At 46.1% G+C, this 24,312-nt stretch overlaps 2 protein-coding genes across 2 annotated transcripts; one reads left to right on the top strand and one right to left on the bottom strand.

Moving 5' to 3' along the window:
* Positions 1-194: 194 nt before the first annotated feature.
* On the top strand, positions 195-19,367 carry eppk1 (epiplakin 1). The gene has a single exon (XM_086177943.1). The coding sequence runs from the start codon at positions 353-355 to the stop codon at positions 18,350-18,352; it is 18,000 nt and encodes a 5,999-aa protein (XP_086034069.1). The 5' UTR covers positions 195-352; the 3' UTR covers positions 18,353-19,367.
* fbxl6 (F-box and leucine-rich repeat protein 6) lies at positions 14,389-24,312 on the bottom strand. The gene is made up of 10 exons (XM_086177945.1): positions 24,224-24,312; positions 22,906-23,511; positions 22,233-22,391; positions 22,058-22,121; positions 21,483-21,614; positions 21,158-21,265; positions 20,962-21,075; positions 20,472-20,703; positions 19,960-20,203; positions 14,389-19,811 (listed from the first exon to the last, which is right to left on the bottom strand). The coding sequence occupies exons 2-10, from the start codon at positions 23,442-23,444 to the stop codon at positions 19,682-19,684; spliced, it is 1,722 nt and encodes a 573-aa protein (XP_086034071.1). The 5' UTR covers positions 23,445-23,511; positions 24,224-24,312; the 3' UTR covers positions 14,389-19,681.

Below are 24,312 nucleotides of genomic sequence, written 5' to 3'. Positions count from 1 at the left end.
TGGGATCCGCCTACTTGAGGCACAAATCGCCACAGGTGGAATAATAGACCCGATCCACAGTCACAGACTTCCCACGGAGGTGGCCTTCAAAAGAGGCTATTTTAACGAAGAAATGAATGCCATTCTAGAGGATTCCGGTGATGACACGAAAGGGTTTTTTGACCCAAATACGGATGAGAACCTAACTTATCTTCAGCTGGTGGAAAGGTGCGTCACCGACCCTGTCACTGGTCTGTGTCTCCTCCCTCTCGCTGACAAATCAGGCAGGCTGAACTTCAACTTCATAGACAACCAAACCAAATTGGCTTTCAAGGGGGAAACGGTAAACGCGACATACGGCAAATACAGTGGAATGACAGTATCGCTGTGGGAGCTGCTGATGTCAGAATATTTTGATGAGCACCAGCGGAGAGACATCATTCAACGTTACAGAGAGGGAAAGCTATCCATCAAAGCGATTGTCACAAGAGTTCTGGAAGTGATCGAGAAGTCTGTGAGGACAACTGAAGTTGTGTTTGAGGGTATCAGAGAACCAGTCACTGCCAAACAGCTTGTGGAGGCGGATATCATCAGTCAGGAGGTCCTAGAGGACTTAAAATTGGGAAAAAAGTCCGTAAAAGATGTTACAGAAGATGAACAAATACATGTGTACCTTCAAGGGAGGGACAGTATTGCAGGTCTTCTTCTGCCTGATTCCCAAATCATGACCATCTACCAAGCCAAACAGAAAGGGAGGTTGATGCCAGGAACTGCTCTGGTCTTACTGGAGGCACAGGCGGCAACAGGATTCATTATCGATCCCATCACAAACAGAAAGTTCTCGGTGGATGATGCTGTCAAAGCCAAAATCGTGGGCCCTGACATGTGTCAAAAGTTGCGCTCTGCTGAAAAGGCAGTCACTGGATACAGAGACCCATATGATGGAAACATACTCTCTTTGTTCCAAGCTATGCAAAAAGACCTAATACTAAAAGACCATGGTATTCGACTCCTGGAGGCACAAATTGCCACTGGGGGAATCATTGACCCAGTGAACAGCCATCGGATTCCTGTCCATGTTGCATACAAGAGGGGATATTTTGACAAGGAGATGAACCAGATTCTGAATGATCCAAGTGACGACACCAAAGGATTCTTTGACCCCAACACTCATGACAACCTGACATACTTGCAGCTCATGGGCAGATGCGTCACAGATCCAAGTACAGGGCTCTGCCTTTTGCCCCTAAAAAGGCAGAGTTCAAAAACAAAGATAGACGATGACACCAAGGAGAGGTTCAAATCAACAGTAGTTACTGTCAAATATGGCAGATTCAAAAACAAGCAGGCAACTTTGTGGGATCTTATTAATTCAGAGTACCTCACTGAAGTCAAAAGGCAGGAGTTTTTCAAGTTCTTCAAGTCAAGGACAGTAACAATAGAACAAATCATCGTGAGCATTTTAGAGATCATCGAACGCAAGGAGATAAAACAGGAAGAAGATCTGAAGTTCAAAGGTCTTCGAGGAGAGATCTCTGCAGTGGATCTTTTGAAGCTTGGAATTGTAAAGGAGCAAACATACAACAGCTTAATTGATGGAAAGATAATGCCAACTGATGTGATGGAAATGGACAGCGTGAGAACTTACCTCCAAGGCAAAAGCTGCGTTGCCGGTGTAGTACTGCAACCCTCCAACCAGAGGTTGAGCATCTATGAGGCACAGAGAATTGGTATTCTCACACCTGGCACAGCCCTTTGCCTTCTTGAAGCGCAAGCAGCTACAGGATTCATTGTTGATCCCCTGAAAAACAGAAAAGTCAGTGTTAACCAAGCTCTAAAAGACAAGATCATCGCTCCACAGATGTATGAAAAACTCTTGTCAGCAGAAAGAGCTGTTACTGGTTACACTGATCCGTACACTGGTCAGAAGATCTCCCTTTACCAAGCGCTGAAAAAGGATCTAATTGTGAAGGAGCATGGAATTCGTTTACTTGAGGCCCAACTTGCCACTGGGGGCATCATTGACCCCCTGAAGTGTCTCCATTTGCCCCTTAAAACAGCTATTGAGAAAGGATATTTCGATGGCGAACTCAACCAAATCCTTCTGGACCCGAGTGATGACACAAAGGGATTTTTTGACCCAAATACGAGAGACAATCTGACATACATGGAGATGCTGGACAGATGTGTAAAGGATGAAGAAACTGGGCTATACTTGTTGCCAATCAATGACAGTTCAAAAGCCAAAGAAACAAAAGCAAAAATATACACTGACACTGAGATAAGAGATGCATTTGAAAAGTCAATTGTGAGCATATCCGTGGGACGGTATTCAGGGAAAGCAGTTCCCCTCTGGGACTTGATCCACTCTGGGTACTTCACTGAGGACCAGCGGCTTGAATTTATTGAAAAATACAGAACAAAGAAGATAAGTATTCAAACTATTATCACATTTTTGATTTCCACCATTGAAAAACTGGAAGAACAAAATACTCCCAAAGTGGTAATGGGCCTGAGGAAGCCTGTCTCTGCACAGCAACTACTGGATTCTGAAATTATTGATGCAGATACATTCAAACAAGTGACACAAGGAAATACTACTTTAGATAAAGTAAGTCAACAAGAACCCGTGATAAACTATCTGAGTGGAACAAGAAGCATTGCTGGGGTTAAAGTGAATCCATCTCAAAAAGTTATGAGCATATATGAAGCAAAAAAGAATGACTTGCTTACTCCTGGCCTTGCTCGTAGATTGCTGGAAGCACAGGCTTCAACAGGATGGGTCATTGATCCAGTCAAAAACAAGTTCTATACTGTTGAGGAAGCAGCGAGAGAAAAACTATTTGGACCCGATGTACTTGAGGAACTTCTTGCAGCTGAGAGAGCAGTTATTGGATACAAAGATCCATACACTGATGCTACAATATCACTGCTGGAAGCAATAAATAACCAGTTGATTCAGAAAAATAATGGCATACGCCTACTTGAGGCACAAATGGCAACTGGTGGAATTATCGACACAGAGCACAGTCACAGGCTACCTGTGCACATTGCAATAAAAAGGGGATATCTGAATGAGGAAATCAACAACATTCTGTCCACCCCCAGTGATGAGGAAACGGGATTTTTTGACCCTAATACAAAAGAAATTCTTTCTTACATGCAGCTAAGAGGCCGTTGCAAGAAAGATCCTGACACTGGGCTTCTTCTTCTGGCCCTGGATGAAGAAAAATCCCATGCCTTTCACACAGATGAACAAATTGAGTTTCAGTTCAAAAACCGCATGGTCACAGTGGACGCAGGAAGATTTCAAGGAAAAGAGGCAACTCTGTGGGAAGTATTGCTATCTGAATACATATCACAGCAGAAGAGGGAGCAGCTCTTACAACAATACAAGAAAAGAGTACTGACAGTTGAAGGAATCATTGAAATACTCACAGTCATCATAGCAGAGGTATCAACCAAAGAAATGAAATTCAAAGGGTTGAGAAAACAGGTGTCTGCCAGTGAACTGTATGAGTCTAAGATCATCTCAAAGGAGATGTTCACGAAGATTATACGAGGGGAGGTGACAGAAGAAAAAGTAAACAAAATGGAATCAATACAGAAATATCTCGGTGCTACAAACTCTATTGCAGGTATCAGAATTGAATCAACAAAAGAAGTAATGAGCATATTTGAAGGCAGGAAGAAGGGCCTGTTGACCCCTGGTACATCTCTGGTGTTGCTGGAAGCACAAGCTGCCACTGGCTTCATCATTGATCCCGTAAACAACAAGAGGCTGTCAGTGGAGGAAGCCGTGGCTCAAGGAGTCGTTGGCAGGGAGTGGAAAAACAAACTGCTCTCGGCAGAAAGGGCAGTAACGGGTTACAAGGATCCTTATACCGGAGGCATAATCTCCCTATTCCAGGCCTTGCAAAAGGATCTGATTGTCAAAGATCACGGAATTCGGCTCCTTGAAGCTCAGATTGCCACAGGGGGCATCATCGATCCTGTGCACAGCCACCGGGTACCTGTGCAGGTAGCCTACCAAAGAGGATACTTCGATGAGGAAATGAACCAGATTCTGTTGGACCCAGATGACGACACCAAGGGCTTCTTTGACCCCAACACGCAGGAGAACCTCACCTATCTCCAACTCGTCGAGAGGTGTGTCACAGACCCGTTGACGGGACTTAGTTTGCTGGTCATTGTCAAGAAAGGCGAGTTCTATTTCTATGTTGATGAGGCAACAAAGCTCATTCTGAAATCCACAACAACCACTAAAGCTGGGGGAAAGTACCAGGGAATGACTGTGTCCCTGTGGGAGCTGCTCTACTCCAGGTATATCACAGAAGAGAAGAGGCGAGAGCTTGTGCGGCAGTTCAAGTCGGGAAGTATGACCATTGAACGCTTCTTGGAGACCGTCTTGATGATCATTCAGAAACAAACTACAGCATCCGGAACCTCATCGATCACACAGTGTCCACTGCCGCAAACAAAGGTGGAGAGCACACAAGACAAAACCACCATTGTCACAACAATAACAGAAACAACCGAATCCTTCCACGGGATAAGGAAGGACGTCAGTGCCACTGAGCTGCTTGAATCCAAAATAATCAATGAAGACCTCTACAAAGACCTTTCTGTTGGGAAAATATCGGTATCAGAAGTCAGTGCAATGGAATCTGTCCGCAAGTACTTGGAGGGGACAAACAGCATTGCAGGAGTGTACTTGCAGTCCACCCAAGAGACCCTGAGCATCTACGAGGCCAAATCCAAGGGCCTGTTGACCCCTGGTACATCTCTGGTGTTGCTGGAAGCACAAGCTGCCACTGGCTTCATCGTTGATCCCGTGAACAACAAGAGGCTGTCAGTGGAGGAAGCCATGGCTCAAGAAGTCGTTGGCAGGGAGTGGAAAAACAAACTGCTCTCGGCAGAAAGGGCAGTAACGGGTTACAAGGATCCTTATACCGGAGGCATAATCTCCCTATTCCAGGCCTTGCAAAAGGATCTGATTGTCAAAGATCACGGAATTCGGCTCCTTGAAGCTCAGATTGCCACAGGGGGCATCATCGATCCTGTGCACAGCCACCGGGTACCTGTGCAGGTAGCCTACCAAAGAGGATACTTCGATGAGGAAATGAACCAGATTCTGTTGGACCCAGATGACGACACCAAGGGCTTCTTTGACCCCAACACGCAGGAGAACCTCACCTATCTCCAACTCGTCGAGAGGTGTGTCACAGACCCGTTGACGGGACTTAGTTTGCTGGTCATTGTCAAGAAAGGCGAGTTCTATTTCTATGTTGATGAGGCAACAAAGCTCATTCTGAAATCCACAACAACCACTAAAGCTGGGGGAAAGTACCAGGGAATGACTGTGTCCCTGTGGGAGCTGCTCTACTCCAGGTATATCACAGAAGAGAAGAGGCGAGAGCTTGTGCGGCAGTTCAAGTCGGGAAGTATGACCATTGAACGCTTCTTGGAGACCGTCTTGATGATCATTCAGAAACAAACTACAGCATCCGGAACCTCATCGATCACACAGTGTCCACTGCCGCAAACAAAGGTGGAGAGCACACAAGACAAAACCACCATTGTCACAACAATAACAGAAACAACCGAATCCTTCCACGGGATAAGGAAGGACGTCAGTGCCACTGAGCTGCTGGAATCCAAAATAATCAATGAAGACCTCTACAAAGACCTTTCTGTTGGGAAAATATCGGTATCAGAAGTCAGTGCAATGGAATCTGTCCGCAAGTACTTGGAGGGGACAAACAGCATTGCAGGAGTGTACTTGCAGTCCACCCAAGAGACCCTGAGCATCTACGAGGCCAAATCCAAGGGCCTGTTGACCCCTGGTACATCTCTGGTGTTGCTGGAAGCACAAGCTGCCACTGGCTTCATCGTTGATCCCGTGAACAACAAGAGGCTGTCAGTGGAGGAAGCCGTGGCTCAAGAAGTCGTTGGCAGGGAGTGGAAAAACAAACTGCTCTCGGCAGAAAGGGCAGTAACGGGTTACAAGGATCCTTATACCGGAGGCATAATCTCCCTATTCCAGGCCTTGCAAAAGGATCTGATTGTCAAAGATCACGGAATTCGGCTCCTTGAAGCCCAGATTGCCACAGGGGGCATCATCGATCCTGTGCACAGCCACCGGGTACCTGTGCAGGTAGCCTACCAAAGAGGATACTTCGATGAGGAAATGAACCAGATTCTGTTGGACCCAGATGACGACACCAAGGGCTTCTTTGACCCCAACACGCAGGAGAACCTCACCTATCTCCAACTCGTCGAGAGGTGTGTCACAGACCCGTTGACGGGACTTAGTTTGCTGGTCATTGTCAAGAAAGGCGAGTTCTATTTCTATGTTGATGAGGCAACAAAGCTCATTCTGAAATCCACAACAACCACTAAAGCTGGGGGAAAGTACCAGGGAATGACTGTGTCCCTGTGGGAGCTGCTCTACTCCAGGTATATCACAGAAGAGAAGAGGCGAGAGCTTGTGCGGCAGTTCAAGTCGGGAAGTATGACCATTGAACGCTTCTTGGAGACCGTCTTGATGATCATTCAGAAACAAACTACAGCATCCGGAACCTCATCGATCACACAGTGTCCACTGCCGCAAACAAAGGTGGAGAGCACACAAGACAAAACCACCATTGTCACAACAATAACAGAAACAACCGAATCCTTCCACGGGATAAGGAAGGACGTCAGTGCCACTGAGCTGCTTGAATCCAAAATAATCAATGAAGACCTCTACAAAGACCTTTCTGTTGGGAAAATATCGGTATCAGAAGTCAGTGCAATGGAATCTGTCCGCAAGTACTTGGAGGGGACAAACAGCATTGCAGGAGTGTACTTGCAGTCCACCCAAGAGACCCTGAGCATCTACGAGGCCAAATCCAAGGGCCTGTTGACCCCTGGTACATCTCTGGTGTTGCTGGAAGCACAAGCTGCCACTGGCTTCATCGTTGATCCCGTGAACAACAAGAGGCTGTCAGTGGAGGAAGCCGTGGCTCAAGAAGTCGTTGGCAGGGAGTGGAAAAACAAACTGCTCTCGGCAGAAAGGGCAGTAACGGGTTACAAGGATCCTTATACCGGAGGCATAATCTCCCTATTCCAGGCCTTGCAAAAGGATCTGATTGTCAAAGATCACGGAATTCGGCTCCTTGAAGCTCAGATTGCCACAGGGGGCATCATCGATCCTGTGCACAGCCACCGGGTACCTGTGCAGGTAGCCTACCAAAGAGGATACTTCGATGAGGAAATGAACCAGATTCTGTTGGACCCAGATGACGACACCAAGGGCTTCTTTGACCCCAACACGCAGGAGAACCTCACCTATCTCCAACTCGTCGAGAGGTGTGTCACAGACCCGTTGACGGGACTTAGTTTGCTGGTCATTGTCAAGAAAGGCGAGTTCTATTTCTATGTTGATGAGGCAACAAAGCTCATTCTGAAATCCACAACAACCACTAAAGCTGGGGGAAAGTACCAGGGAATGACTGTGTCCCTGTGGGAGCTGCTCTACTCCAGGTATATCACAGAAGAGAAGAGGCGAGAGCTTGTGCGGCAGTTCAAGTCGGGAAGTATGACCATTGAACGCTTCTTGGAGACCGTCTTGATGATCATTCAGAAACAAACTACAGCATCCGGAACCTCATCGATCACACAGTGTCCACTGCCGCAAACAAAGGTGGAGAGCACACAAGACAAAACCACCATTGTCACAACAATAACAGAAACAACCGAATCCTTCCACGGGATAAGGAAGGACGTCAGTGCCACTGAGCTGCTTGAATCCAAAATAATCAATGAAGACCTCTACAAAGACCTTTCTGTTGGGAAAATATCGGTATCAGAAGTCAGTGCAATGGAATCTGTCCGCAAGTACTTGGAGGGGACAAACAGCATTGCAGGAGTGTACTTGCAGTCCACCCAAGAGACCCTGAGCATCTACGAGGCCAAATCCAAGGGCCTGTTGACCCCTGGTACATCTCTGGTGTTGCTGGAAGCACAAGCTGCCACTGGCTTCATCGTTGATCCCGTGAACAACAAGAGGCTGTCAGTGGAGGAAGCCGTGGCTCAAGAAGTCGTTGGCAGGGAGTGGAAAAACAAACTGCTCTCGGCAGAAAGGGCAGTAACGGGTTACAAGGATCCTTATACCGGAGGCATAATCTCCCTATTCCAGGCCTTGCAAAAGGATCTGATTGTCAAAGATCACGGAATTCGGCTCCTTGAAGCTCAGATTGCCACAGGGGGCATCATCGATCCTGTGCACAGCCACCGGGTACCTGTGCAGGTAGCCTACCAAAGAGGATACTTCGATGAGGAAATGAACCAGATTCTGTTGGACCCAGATGACGACACCAAGGGCTTCTTTGACCCCAACACGCAGGAGAACCTCACCTATCTCCAACTCGTCGAGAGGTGTGTCACAGACCCGTTGACGGGACTTAGTTTGCTGGTCATTGTCAAGAAAGGCGAGTTCTATTTCTATGTTGATGAGGCAACAAAGCTCATTCTGAAATCCACAACAACCACTAAAGCTGGGGGAAAGTACCAGGGAATGACTGTGTCCCTGTGGGAGCTGCTCTACTCCAGGTATATCACAGAAGAGAAGAGGCGAGAGCTTGTGCGGCAGTTCAAGTCGGGAAGTATGACCATTGAACGCTTCTTGGAGACCGTCTTGATGATCATTCAGAAACAAACTACAGCATCCGGAACCTCATCGATCACACAGTGTCCACTGCCGCAAACAAAGGTGGAGAGCACACAAGACAAAACCACCATTGTCACAACAATAACAGAAACAACCGAATCCTTCCACGGGATAAGGAAGGACGTCAGTGCCACTGAGCTGCTGGAATCCAAAATAATCAATGAAGACCTCTACAAAGACCTTTCTGTTGGGAAAATATCGGTATCAGAAGTCAGTGCAATGGAATCTGTCCGCAAGTACTTGGAGGGGACAAACAGCATTGCAGGAGTGTACTTGCAGTCCACCCAAGAGACCCTGAGCATCTACGAGGCCAAATCCAAGGGCCTGTTGACCCCTGGTACATCTCTGGTGTTGCTGGAAGCACAAGCTGCCACTGGCTTCATCGTTGATCCCGTGAACAACAAGAGGCTGTCAGTGGAGGAAGCCGTGGCTCAAGAAGTCGTTGGCAGGGAGTGGAAAAACAAACTGCTCTCGGCAGAAAGGGCAGTAACGGGTTACAAGGATCCTTATACCGGAGGCATAATCTCCCTATTCCAGGCCTTGCAAAAGGATCTGATTGTCAAAGATCACGGAATTCGGCTCCTTGAAGCTCAGATTGCCACAGGGGGCATCATCGATCCTGTGCACAGCCACCGGGTACCTGTGCAGGTAGCCTACCAAAGAGGATACTTCGATGAGGAAATGAACCAGATTCTGTTGGACCCAGATGACGACACCAAGGGCTTCTTTGACCCCAACACGCAGGAGAACCTCACCTATCTCCAACTCGTCGAGAGGTGTGTCACAGACCCGTTGACGGGACTTAGTTTGCTGGTCATTGTCAAGAAAGGCGAGTTCTATTTCTATGTTGATGAGGCAACAAAGCTCATTCTGAAATCCACAACAACCACTAAAGCTGGGGGAAAGTACCAGGGAATGACTGTGTCCCTGTGGGAGCTGCTCTACTCCAGGTATATCACAGAAGAGAAGAGGCGAGAGCTTGTGCGGCAGTTCAAGTCGGGAAGTATGACCATTGAACGCTTCTTGGAGACCGTCTTGATGATCATTCAGAAACAAACTACAGCATCCGGAACCTCATCGATCACACAGTGTCCACTGCCGCAAACAAAGGTGGAGAGCACACAAGACAAAACCACCATTGTCACAACAATAACAGAAACAACCGAATCCTTCCACGGGATAAGGAAGGACGTCAGTGCCACTGAGCTGCTTGAATCCAAAATAATCAATGAAGACCTCTACAAAGACCTTTCTGTTGGGAAAATATCGGTATCAGAAGTCAGTGCAATGGAATCTGTCCGCAAGTACTTGGAGGGGACAAACAGCATTGCAGGAGTGTACTTGCAGTCCACCCAAGAGACCCTGAGCATCTACGAGGCCAAATCCAAGGGCCTGTTGACCCCTGGTACATCTCTGGTGTTGCTGGAAGCACAAGCTGCCACTGGCTTCATCGTTGATCCCGTGAACAACAAGAGGCTGTCAGTGGAGGAAGCCGTGGCTCAAGAAGTCGTTGGCAGGGAGTGGAAAAACAAACTGCTCTCGGCAGAAAGGGCAGTAACGGGTTACAAGGATCCTTATACCGGAGGCATAATCTCCCTATTCCAGGCCTTGCAAAAGGATCTGATTGTCAAAGATCACGGAATTCGGCTCCTTGAAGCTCAGATTGCCACAGGGGGCATCATCGATCCTGTGCACAGCCACCGGGTACCTGTGCAGGTAGCCTACCAAAGAGGATACTTCGATGAGGAAATGAACCAGATTCTGTTGGACCCAGATGACGACACCAAGGGCTTCTTTGACCCCAACACGCAGGAGAACCTCACCTATCTCCAACTCGTCGAGAGGTGTGTCACAGACCCGTTGACGGGACTTAGTTTGCTGGTCATTGTCAAGAAAGGCGAGTTCTATTTCTATGTTGATGAGGCAACAAAGCTCATTCTGAAATCCACAACAACCACTAAAGCTGGGGGAAAGTACCAGGGAATGACTGTGTCCCTGTGGGAGCTGCTCTACTCCAGGTATATCACAGAAGAGAAGAGGCGAGAGCTTGTGCGGCAGTTCAAGTCGGGAAGTATGACCATTGAACGCTTCTTGGAGACCGTCTTGATGATCATTCAGAAACAAACTACAGCATCCGGAACCTCATCGATCACACAGTGTCCACTGCCGCAAACAAAGGTGGAGAGCACACAAGACAAAACCACCATTGTCACAACAATAACAGAAACAACCGAATCCTTCCACGGGATAAGGAAGGACGTCAGTGCCACTGAGCTGCTTGAATCCAAAATAATCAATGAAGACCTCTACAAAGACCTTTCTGTTGGGAAAATATCGGTATCAGAAGTCAGTGCAATGGAATCTGTCCGCAAGTACTTGGAGGGGACAAACAGCATTGCAGGAGTGTACTTGCAGTCCACCCAAGAGACCCTGAGCATCTACGAGGCCAAATCCAAGGGCCTGTTGACCCCTGGTACATCTCTGGTGTTGCTGGAAGCACAAGCTGCCACTGGCTTCATCGTTGATCCCGTGAACAACAAGAGGCTGTCAGTGGAGGAAGCCGTGGCTCAAGAAGTCGTTGGCAGGGAGTGGAAAAACAAACTGCTCTCGGCAGAAAGGGCAGTAACGGGTTACAAGGATCCTTATACCGGAGGCATAATCTCCCTATTCCAGGCCTTGCAAAAGGATCTGATTGTCAAAGATCACGGAATTCGGCTCCTTGAAGCTCAGATTGCCACAGGGGGCATCATCGATCCTGTGCACAGCCACCGGGTACCTGTGCAGGTAGCCTACCAAAGAGGATACTTCGATGAGGAAATGAACCAGATTCTGTTGGACCCAGATGACGACACCAAGGGCTTCTTTGACCCCAACACGCAGGAGAACCTCACCTATCTCCAACTCGTCGAGAGGTGTGTCACAGACCCGTTGACGGGACTTAGTTTGCTGGTCATTGTCAAGAAAGGCGAGTTCTATTTCTATGTTGATGAGGCAACAAAGCTCATTCTGAAATCCACAACAACCACTAAAGCTGGGGGAAAGTACCAGGGAATGACTGTGTCCCTGTGGGAGCTGCTCTACTCCAGGTATATCACAGAAGAGAAGAGGCGAGAGCTTGTGCGGCAGTTCAAGTCGGGAAGTATGACCATTGAACGCTTCTTGGAGACCGTCTTGATGATCATTCAGAAACAAACTACAGCATCCGGAACCTCATCGATCACACAGTGTCCACTGCCGCAAACAAAGGTGGAGAGCACACAAGACAAAACCACCATTGTCACAACAATAACAGAAACAACCGAATCCTTCCACGGGATAAGGAAGGACGTCAGTGCCACTGAGCTGCTTGAATCCAAAATAATCAATGAAGACCTCTACAAAGACCTTTCTGTTGGGAAAATATCGGTATCAGAAGTCAGTGCAATGGAATCTGTCCGCAAGTACTTGGAGGGGACAAACAGCATTGCAGGAGTGTACTTGCAGTCCACCCAAGAGACCCTGAGCATCTACGAGGCCAAATCCAAGGGCCTGTTGACCCCTGGTACATCTCTGGTGTTGCTGGAAGCACAAGCTGCCACTGGCTTCATCGTTGATCCCGTGAACAACAAGAGGCTGTCAGTGGAGGAAGCCGTGGCTCAAGAAGTCGTTGGCAGGGAGTGGAAAAACAAACTGCTCTCGGCAGAAAGGGCAGTAACGGGTTACAAGGATCCTTATACCGGAGGCATAATCTCCCTATTCCAGGCCTTGCAAAAGGATCTGATTGTCAAAGATCACGGAATTCGGCTCCTTGAAGCTCAGATTGCCACAGGGGGCATCATCGATCCTGTGCACAGCCACCGGGTACCTGTGCAGGTAGCCTACCAAAGAGGATACTTCGATGAGGAAATGAACCAGATTCTGTTGGACCCAGATGACGACACCAAGGGCTTCTTTGACCCCAACACGCAGGAGAACCTCACCTATCTCCAACTCGTCGAGAGGTGTGTCACAGACCCGTTGACGGGACTTAGTTTGCTGGTCATTGTCAAGAAAGGCGAGTTCTATTTCTATGTTGATGAGGCAACAAAGCTCATTCTGAAATCCACAACAACCACTAAAGCTGGGGGAAAGTACCAGGGAATGACTGTGTCCCTGTGGGAGCTGCTCTACTCCAGGTATATCACAGAAGAGAAGAGGCGAGAGCTTGTGCGGCAGTTCAAGTCGGGAAGTATGACCATTGAACGCTTCTTGGAGACCGTCTTGATGATCATTCAGAAACAAACTACAGCATCCGGAACCTCATCGATCACACAGTGTCCACTGCCGCAAACAAAGGTGGAGAGCACACAAGACAAAACCACCATTGTCACAACAATAACAGAAACAACCGAATCCTTCCACGGGATAAGGAAGGACGTCAGTGCCACTGAGCTGCTTGAATCCAAAATAATCAATGAAGACCTCTACAAAGACCTTTCTGTTGGGAAAATATCGGTATCAGAAGTCAGTGCAATGGAATCTGTCCGCAAGTACTTGGAGGGGACAAACAGCATTGCAGGAGTGTACTTGCAGTCCACCCAAGAGACCCTGAGCATCTACGAGGCCAAATCCAAGGGCCTGTTGACCCCTGGTACATCTCTGGTGTTGCTGGAAGCACAAGCTGCCACTGGCTTCATCGTTGATCCCGTGAACAACAAGAGGCTGTCAGTGGAGGAAGCCGTGGCTCAAGAAGTCGTTGGCAGGGAGTGGAAAAACAAACTGCTCTCGGCAGAAAGGGCAGTAACGGGTTACAAGGATCCTTATACCGGAGGCATAATCTCCCTATTCCAGGCCTTGCAAAAGGATCTGATTGTCAAAGATCACGGAATTCGGCTCCTTGAAGCTCAGATTGCCACAGGGGGCATCATCGATCCTGTGCACAGCCACCGGGTACCTGTGCAGGTAGCCTACCAAAGAGGATACTTCGATGAGGAAATGAACCAGATTCTGTTGGACCCAGATGACGACACCAAGGGCTTCTTTGACCCCAACACGCAGGAGAACCTCACCTATCTCCAACTCGTCGAGAGGTGTGTCACAGACCCGTTGACGGGACTTAGTTTGCTGGTCATTGTCAAGAAAGGCGAGTTCTATTTCTATGTTGATGAGGCAACAAAGCTCATTCTGAAATCCACAACAACCACTAAAGCTGGGGGAAAGTACCAGGGAATGACTGTGTCCCTGTGGGAGCTGCTCTACTCCAGGTATATCACAGAAGAGAAGAGGCGAGAGCTTGTGCGGCAGTTCAAGTCGGGAAGTATGACCATTGAACGCTTCTTGGAGACCGTCTTGATGATCATTCAGAAACAAACTACAGCATCCGGAACCTCATCGATCACACAGTGTCCACTGCCGCAAACAAAGGTGGAGAGCACACAAGACAAAACCACCATTGTCACAACAATAACAGAAACAACCGAATCCTTCCACGGGATAAGGAAGGACGTCAGTGCCACTGAGCTGCTTGAATCCAAAATAATCAATGAAGACCTCTACAAAGACCTTTCTGTTGGGAAAATATCGGTATCAGAAGTCAGTGCAATGGAATCTGTCCGCAAGTACTTGGAGGGGACAAACAGCATTGCAGGAGTGTACTTGCAGTCCACCCAAGAGACCCTGAGCATCTACGAGGCCAAATCCAAGGGCCTGTTGACCCCTGGTACATCTCTGGTGTTGCTGGAAGCACAAGCTGCCACTGGCTTCATCGTTGATCCCGTGAACAACAAGAGGCTGTCAGTGGAGGAAGCCGTGGCTCAAGAAGTCGTTGGCAGGGAGTGGAAAAACAAACTGCTCTCGGCAGAAAGGGCAGTAACGGGTTACAAGGATCCTTATACCGGAGGCATAATCTCCCTATTCCAGGCCTTGCAAAAGGATCTGATTGTCAAAGATCACGGAATTCGGCTCCTTGAAGCTCAGATTGCCACAGGGGGCATCATCGATCCTGTGCACAGCCACCGGGTACCTGTGCAGGTAGCCTACCAAAGAGGATACTTCGATGAGGAAATGAACCAGATTCTGTTGGACCCAGATGACGACACCAAGGGCTTCTTTGACCCCAACACGCAGGAGAACCTCACCTATCTCCAACTCGTCGAGAGGTGTGTCACAGACCCGTTGACGGGACTTAGTTTGCTGGTCATTGTCAAGAAAGGCGAGTTCTATTTCTATGTTGATGAGGCAACAAAGCTCATTCTGAAATCCACAACAACCACTAAAGCTGGGGGAAAGTACCAGGGAATGACTGTGTCCCTGTGGGAGCTGCTCTACTCCAGGTATATCACAGAAGAGAAGAGGCGAGAGCTTGTGCGGCAGTTCAAGTCGGGAAGTATGACCATTGAACGCTTCTTGGAGACCGTCTTGATGATCATTCAGAAACAAACTACAGCATCCGGAACCTCATCGATCACACAGTGTCCACTGCCGCAAACAAAGGTGGAGAGCACACAAGACAAAACCACCATTGTCACAACAATAACAGAAACAACCGAATCCTTCCACGGGATAAGGAAGGACGTCAGTGCCACTGAGCTGCTTGAATCCAAAATAATCAATGAAGACCTCTACAAAGACCTTTCTGTTGGGAAAATATCGGTATCAGAAGTCAGTGCAATGGAATCTGTCCGCAAGTACTTGGAGGGGACAAACAGCATTGCAGGAGTGTACTTGCAGTCCACCCAAGAGACCCTGAGCATCTACGAGGCCAAATCCAAGGGCCTGTTGACCCCTGGTACATCTCTGGTGTTGCTGGAAGCACAAGCTGCCACTGGCTTCATCGTTGATCCCGTGAACAACAAGAGGCTGTCAGTGGAGGAAGCCGTGGCTCAAGAAGTCGTTGGCAGGGAGTGGAAAAACAAACTGCTCTCGGCAGAAAGGGCAGTAACGGGTTACAAGGATCCTTATACCGGAGGCATAATCTCCCTATTCCAGGCCTTGCAAAAGGATCTGATTGTCAAAGATCACGGAATTCGGCTCCTTGAAGCTCAGATTGCCACAGGGGGCATCATCGATCCTGTGCACAGCCACCGGGTACCTGTGCAGGTAGCCTACCAAAGAGGATACTTCGATGAGGAAATGAACCAGATTCTGTTGGACCCAGATGACGACACCAAGGGCTTCTTTGACCCCAACACGCAGGAGAACCTCACCTATCTCCAACTCGTCGAGAGGTGTGTCACAGACCCGTTGACGGGACTTAGTTTGCTGGTCATTGTCAAGAAAGGCGAGTTCTATTTCTATGTTGATGAGGCAACAAAGCTCATTCTGAAATCCACAACAACCACTAAAGCTGGGGGAAAGTACCAGGGAATGACTGTGTCCCTGTGGGAGCTGCTCTACTCCAGGTATATCACAGAAGAGAAGAGGCGAGAGCTTGTGCGGCAGTTCAAGTCGGGAAGTATGACCATTGAACGCTTCTTGGAGACCGTCTTGATGATCATTCAGAAACAAACTACAGCATCCGGAACCTCATCGATCACACAGTGTCCACTGCCGCAAACAAAGGTGGAGAGCACACAAGACAAAACCACCATTGTCACAACAATAACAGAAACAACCGAATCCTTCCACGGGATAAGGAAGGACGTCAGTGCCACTGAGCTGCTGGAATCCAAAATAATCAATGAAGACCTCTACAAAGACCTTTCTGTTGGGAAAATATCGGTATCAGAAGTCAGTGCAATGGAATCTGTCCGCAAGTACTTGGAGGGGACAAACAGCATTGCAGGAGTGTACTTGCAGTCCACCCAAGAGACCCTGAGCATCTACGAGGCCAAATCCAAGGGCCTGTTGACCCCTGGTACATCTCTGGTGTTGCTGGAAGCACAAGCTGCCACTGGCTTCATCGTTGATCCCGTGAACAACAAGAGGCTGTCAGTGGAGGAAGCCGTGGCTCAAGAAGTCGTTGGCAGGGAGTGGAAAAACAAACTGCTCTCGGCAGAAAGGGCAGTAACGGGTTACAAGGATCCTTATACCGGAGGCATAATCTCCCTATTCCAGGCCTTGCAAAAGGATCTGATTGTCAAAGATCACGGAATTCGGCTCCTTGAAGCTCAGATTGCCACAGGGGGCATCATCGATCCTGTGCACAGCCACCGGGTACCTGTGCAGGTAGCCTACCAAAGAGGATACTTCGATGAGGAAATGAACCAGATTCTGTTGGACCCAGATGACGACACCAAGGGCTTCTTTGACCCCAACACGCAGGAGAACCTCACCTATCTCCAACTCGTCGAGAGGTGTGTCACAGACCCGTTGACGGGACTTAGTTTGCTGGTCATTGTCAAGAAAGGCGAGTTCTATTTCTATGTTGATGAGGCAACAAAGCTCATTCTGAAATCCACAACAACCACTAAAGCTGGGGGAAAGTACCAGGGAATGACTGTGTCCCTGTGGGAGCTGCTCTACTCCAGGTATATCACAGAAGAGAAGAGGCGAGAGCTTGTGCGGCAGTTCAAGTCGGGAAGTATGACCATTGAACGCTTCTTGGAGACCGTCTTGATGATCATTCAGAAACAAACTACAGCATCCGGAACCTCATCGATCACACAGTGTCCACTGCCGCAAACAAAGGTGGAGAGCACACAAGACAAAACCACCATTGTCACAACAATAACAGAAACAACCGAATCCTTCCACGGGATAAGGAAGGACGTCAGTGCCACTGAGCTGCTTGAATCCAAAATAATCAATGAAGACCTCTACAAAGACCTTTCTGTTGGGAAAATATCGGTATCAGAAGTCAGTGCAATGGAATCTGTCCGCAAGTACTTGGAGGGGACAAACAGCATTGCAGGAGTGTACTTGCAGTCCACCCAAGAGACCCTGAGCATCTACGAGGCCAAATCCAAGGGCCTGTTGACCCCTGGTACATCTCTGGTGTTGCTGGAAGCACAAGCTGCCACTGGCTTCATCGTTGATCCCGTGAACAACAAGAGGCTGTCAGTGGAGGAAGCCGTGGCTCAAGAAGTCGTTGGCAGGGAGTGGAAAAACAAACTGCTCTCGGCAGAAAGGGCAGTAACGGGTTACAAGGATCCTTATACCGGAGGCATAATCTCCCTATTCCAGGCCTTGCAAAAGGATCTGATTGTCAAAGATCACGGAATTCGGCTCCTTGAAGCTCAGATTGCCACAGGGGGCATCATCGATCCTGTGCACAGCCACCGGGTACCTGTGCAGGTAGCCTACCAAAGAGGATACTTCGATGAGGAAATGAACCAGATTCTGTTGGACCCAGATGACGACACCAAGGGCTTCTTTGACCCCAACACGCAGGAGAACCTCACCTATCTCCAACTCGTCGAGAGGTGTGTCACAGACCCGTTGACGGGACTTAGTTTGCTGGTCATTGTCAAGAAAGGCGAGTTCTATTTCTATGTTGATGAGGCAACAAAGCTCATTCTGAAATCCACAACAACCACTAAAGCTGGGGGAAAGTACCAGGGAATGACTGTGTCCCTGTGGGAGCTGCTCTACTCCAGGTATATCACAGAAGAGAAGAGGCGAGAGCTTGTGCGGCAGTTCAAGTCGGGAAGTATGACCATTGAGCGCTTCCTGGAGACCGTCTTGATGATCATTCAGAAACAAACTACAGCATCCGGAACCTCATCGATCACAGTGTCCACTGCCGCAAACAGACCATCTTGATGATCATTTAGAAACCAACAACACCACCCTCTGGTGATAGGACAATAAGACAAGCAAAATCGGTAATTTTGTCCTCCAAAGTTACAGATGTATTCCAAATTTTTTTGGATAATCGTTTTCATTTTAAGATACTTTTCATATATCTCTCACTTTGTATCCATGGATTTGTGGGGATATTTTTTTTCTTTTCACCATTTTCACAACCACAGCTACATGTATTGTATCATTTTTATTTTTATCCTGGATTCAAGCCGTTTGGGATCAAGACTATAATTCAGTTTCATAAAACATATTTGTCACATGAAATATTTTAACTGAAGGTGCATTCCTAACATTTGAGAATATTGAGTGCTTCCAAATCATAGTGCAAAGCCACTCTGACATTAAAAGTACTTGGTTTTGAATGGAACATGTGAATGTATTTCAGATAAATGAATGTATATCAAATAAGCACTGTATTTTATTTTACTGCTGTGTAAATGTACGTGCTCATAGGTGGACACTTTTGGCTGCATACCTGTAGTTTGCTTATATCTTAAACTGTTCAATTAATCCACCGTTCAAAAAAATAAAGGGAACACTTAAACAACATTGTAACTCCAAGTCAATACCACTTCTGTGAAATCAAACTGCCCACTTAGAAAGCAACAATATTCATTTTGATAGTTTTTTTTTGGGACATTACATCAAGGTTGGATCAGCCTGTCGTTTTTCCCACTTTAATTTTGAGTGTGACTCCAAATCCAGACCTCCATGGGGTAATACATTTGATTTCCATTGATAATTTTTGTGCCATTTTGTTGTCAGCACATTCAACTATGTAAAGAACAAAGAATTTAATAAGAATATTTTATTCATTCAAATCTAGTTATTTTAGTGTTCTCTATATTTTTTTGAGCAGTGTATATTGGTGCAATAACTGTCATGCTCTATTTTTTTTTTTTTTGGAAAACACCTTGTGAAACTCAATTCAGAGGTCTAATAAAAGTGGGATAGAAGCACCGGTTTAAAAAAACCTGTTGAATTTAATTTGAAACCGGATCATACTGCTCTTGAAAAAAAAAAAAAACAATATTCAATGCAATGCAATGAAATAGAAAAATGCTGAGCATTTATTTACATTACATCTGTAATTTCCAATATTTTAAAAAGAAAAAAAAAAGTACTGTATAATCTGTATTCGTCGTTTAAAAACATACTCTCCTAGTCAACAACGATACAGCATAGACCAGTAGTGTAATATTAATCATTATTTTAATTCATAAAATCCAATCAGTCCTTCCTTACAGTTAACAAATATACACTGGTGGAACAAACTGGCAATCGTTTCTAATCCAGTTTCTCCAGCAGCTGCCGAATATCTTCTTGGCCACGGTAAATCCTCTTCAACCCTCTCGGCAGGTAACGGCATGAAGAGAGGTTGAGGTAGTTGAGTGCAGTCGTACGCTCGATGACTGATCTATAAAACACAATCCAGATGGCGTGTTTTGCAGTATTACAAAAAATAAGCCAGTCTATTGTTTATATTTAAGAATAACTGGTAGTGCATGATTCATGTATTGCACATTAGACATGTAGAATTAAGGGAAACCCAGTATGTTGCCTACCTGATGGCAGATGGTGTGATCCTGGTACCGCTCAGGTTGAGAGATCGTAGGGTGTCCGGATTCGGAGCTCGAACAAGGTGACTCATTGCTACTGTCAGGTCTTCCTCGGAGAAGAGCTGGTTTGCGATGTCGAGCTGTTGTAACGTTTGGCTCCACTTTTGCGTGACGAGGTGGAGCCCTTTCTTAATGGATGACGACCCGATGTGGCTACCAAAGTACTGTCCCCAGAACAAACACTCAAGCTCTGCCAGATTGCAAATTGGAGTAAAACGCACTGATTAATACTTGGGTTTATGAGGCACAACTGGATACATTATTGTCCAAATCCACGTGATGCCTGCGATAAATTATTTTTCTTTTTCTCTCCATAAAAAATAAAATTGAATAAAGAATTAACTTAAATAGGAACAACTTATTTAAGCACTGTCAGAACCCTGGTGATATAATACTCAAGTTCAAGTGGAGTGAATAAGAAATGCTTGTAGGAAACCATTAACATAAGTCAGGCTTACCGAGGCATGGTAACGCTGCAAGGCCATTTGGTGTGATTCGGGAACAGCCTCGCAGGTCCAGCACCCGCAGCTTGGTGGACCCAAACAGAATGTCCAGTAAGTCTTTGTCGGTCATGTAGGAATAAGATGTGGTAGCTATGCAAAGCTCCTCTAGCAGGGGAAAGCCCAATGACGTTTCGGCGAGGCCGCGCACCGTCTTGTGCAGGGGTCTGACATTCAGCATCCGGAATGTCTGACGGGATGTAAAGTGGACATACGAAGTTAATTAGGAGACAACAAAATCAGACAACGTTCTTTAGAGAAAAAAAAAGCAAATACCATATATTACAGAACAGAAAATGGAGAGGGCAACTGTATTGGCACCATTTAAGAATTTCCCATCAGATTTTCCCAAGACAGTACATAAGTAAAGTAAGAAAGTAATTACCAAAGAGTGCCATAAGACTACAAATGCACCATTGAGAATTAACGTGTGTGTAAAAATATTTACCTTCAGTTTTGGACATTCTATTTGCAGTGCTTGGATACAAACAGGAAGTTCACCGTCCTTACTGTCGAGCTTTGTATTGACCTCCAACAATTCCAGGTTCGGACAATTTCCCCACTGGAAAAAAAGGTAAATGATGGGTTCTCATGTCTTATTCTCACTATAGATTGCAGGTACATGAAGAGAAGAACCTGCGTACAGTGATAGCGGTCAGAAGTCTGTCATTCTTTAGTCCATGGGTGAAGAAAATGTGTTTAATCTGGCGCCCGTGATTTTCAAGGTATCCCAGGAGACCATCAACCTGAAACTACAGCAAAAGGTATTTCACAAATCTGCAACATTATGCCACCATTCCCAGGTGTCGATATGGCCTTTTACTAAATATTCAGACAACATGTTAAGACATTTTTTGGAATTTATAAAGCAATTCTCACAATGGAGGAGACTTTTACTGATATGACAGCACTTTAGTCTCGAGTTTGAGCACTAAATTGACACAAAAGTGATATATTAAGCTGTTTCACCTCTGTATATTGGAGATTTAAACTTTGCAGACATTGACAGTGGAGGCCGAGGCTCTGGAACGCCGTCTCTGTCAAACCCGTGCAGTAGGAGAGCGTTAGGGAGCGAAGGGAAGGGCAGGACTGCGATATAACCTTGATTTCAAGATAAACAGGACATACTCATATAAATAATGAAAACAATTTCAGCAGAAGTTGAATTGCTCAAATGTGAGATTTCCTGAACTGCTTTCTATCCAAAACAAAACTTTCTGGCCGAAACAGAATCTACTGCCTTAAATAAAATCAGAGGGTACAACACAATATATTCGCTGAACGAACAAAAAAACAACAAATTTATTACTTTCACTTGATATAAATTCACCTGCTTGCTGGTGAGTATGCAAGATTACAAAAACAGTGACGGGCTGCAAACGGAAATAAGGCGAGGTTCATTTGCATGCCAGGTGAGCTATGCAGGGCCAATCGACTCTTGTTATTCGCAACTCTGATATTCACAGATCAGTTGGAAAAAAAGGATTTTGACTTAAAAAACGAATACACACGTTAAGAAGGACACATATCCAGTCATGACTTACCTCGATTGCATAGTTCACATTCTTTTTCCAGTGATGGAGCGAGAATTCTCGCAGTTGGGACAGCCTACAAAAAAAAAAAACAAAGTTAAGTTTTTTATTTCCCATAAAAGGGTCATTAAGTCTATTTATTCAACACCATTTCAGCTCAGAAGAGATCCAATATGTTCATACAGACCTGTTCTGTGCAAGCCAGGTTAAAGTTTCTTTTATCCTGTTTTCAGTTTTAAGGATCTGTGTTTTTCCGGGTGCAATCCAGCAGTGACTTAGAGTCATCTTGCGCCACAGGACTGGACTGGTGCTGGCAAGGTTCCATAGACGGCAAACTCTTGCTGCTCTGCAACAGAAAAACACACACATACACACAAAATGTGCTGCTGTTTTGGACGACAATATTGTTACCCAACAAAATTTCTAGACGGTATATATTGTTAATAGGGGAGGAAAAAATGAATCACAACTTGGAACATTTAAGTCCAAATTAAAATCATCCAGTTTGAGATCTTAACATCTCAATATTCCAAAGTTTACTAGCTTTTTTAGATCCTAATTAGCGGCTTGGCAACATGGTCAAACCAAAGCTCAAGGGCTAAAAGCACGCCATTTATAACCCAGAAAAGGGAGGCTATAAGGTTTGTTTGTTTTAATTGTATTCATTATTGCATGACAACACTTCTGTGTTGGCATATGAAGTATAGTACCATTTTAATACCAAGGTATTACCCTAGGGTTTACTTGTCTGCACTACAAAATGACACAATGTGAAGGAATCAAACTGCCTGAAAAATATTTCTGGTGAAAGTCTAACTTCAGGAAAACCTGCTCAGATACATCGGTTAAGTGATGGCTACCTGCATAGAAACGGAACTGCTCCATCTTGGGCGACAACCATCTGGAAGATATTGATCAGCACCTCCTCTGGAAGATTTTGACCCCATCTGTGGTCATTTGTCTTCTCTGGCACAAACAATGCTGCGGTCTCCTCTTTTTCCTCAGGAACTGGCATTTTTATCAGTTTCCTTTGGGCACAGGTTTTCCTTTTTTTCTTAATCTGAAGAGTTCTTTCCTTTGCTTTGGTTAGTTTCTTCTTTTTGCCTCCCTTCTTTTTGGGGGCCCAGGCTGAGCCATACTGGGAAGAACTGCTCGATATGACAAGAAGCATATCCTCGCCTTCATGAACAGTGTAGCTTGGCTTGGATGACCTCTTCACTCTGGCCTTTTTTTTCTTTGTTGTTTTCTGAGTTTTAGGTTCATCTGAGTTCCTCTTTAAGGGGGTCTTTTTTGGAATTGGGCAACCGTCTGCTTGGCCTGATCCATTTGATGTGCTTGGTACGTCGTCATTGCTCCCCTCACTGTGGGTCAAAACTTCTCCTTTAGAGAAATCCATCATTTGTAGCTATCCAGTCACAGGCTTGGTTAAGATTTCGCTTTACCTTGGCTGAATGTCATAATATTGTCTATCAAGAAAAAAACAGTAAAACATCAATACGCCCGTAAAAACGTGACAAGATGAGTAACATACTGAATAGGATGAAATTAATATTGCAGTGTAAAGATACTTTTTTCCACATTAAAGCGGATGATGTCCCAACACAGCTGAAAAGATGCACATATCTCTCTCTCTCTCTCTCTCTCTCTCTCTCTCTCTCTCTCTCTCTCTCTCTCTCTCTCTCTCTCTCACACACACACACACACACACACACACACACACACACACACACACACACACACACACACACACACACTGTATATCTATGTGTGTGATATTTTGTTCCCTTGTCCGGGGGGGTCACTAGTTTGTCTGCAAGTCTGAACACAAACGAAAACGAACGTAAAACAGGGGCACGTAAACAAAGCAGCCTTCCTTGTACAGCGCCGCTTAACGACGTATTCGTCCGCTCTGCTCACAAACTAGTTCGCACGCGAATTTTGTTTAAAATTTGCAAACACCAAACTCGGAGTGATGGGACAGGATTTTTATTTAGATAAATATATGGCAGATGGCGACGTGCCGTGGGTCGAAGACTTCCTGTACTACTCTAAAAATACAATGTGATTGAACTCGCTCATTCATTCATATTGGCTGACAAAATAATCATGTTTACGTGAGGTACAGCATAATACAATGATTTTACATAGTAATAAGTAGTAATAAATAAATGGTATTACCAGAATTTGTTCAGTACTAAATCCAAACGGTACTTGGAAGTTAATTGTTCTAGCTTGCACTGATAGCTGCCTGGCACTGTAGTGTTATG

This window comes from Fistularia commersonii, chromosome 30, assembly GCF_037954325.1.
Source record: "Fistularia commersonii isolate RoL2024-O1a breed Wild chromosome 30, RoL_Fcom_v1.0, whole genome shotgun sequence".
Lineage (NCBI taxonomy): Eukaryota > Metazoa > Chordata > Actinopteri > Syngnathiformes > Fistulariidae > Fistularia > Fistularia commersonii.
This window is presented reverse-complemented; position numbering and strand designations above follow the sequence as displayed.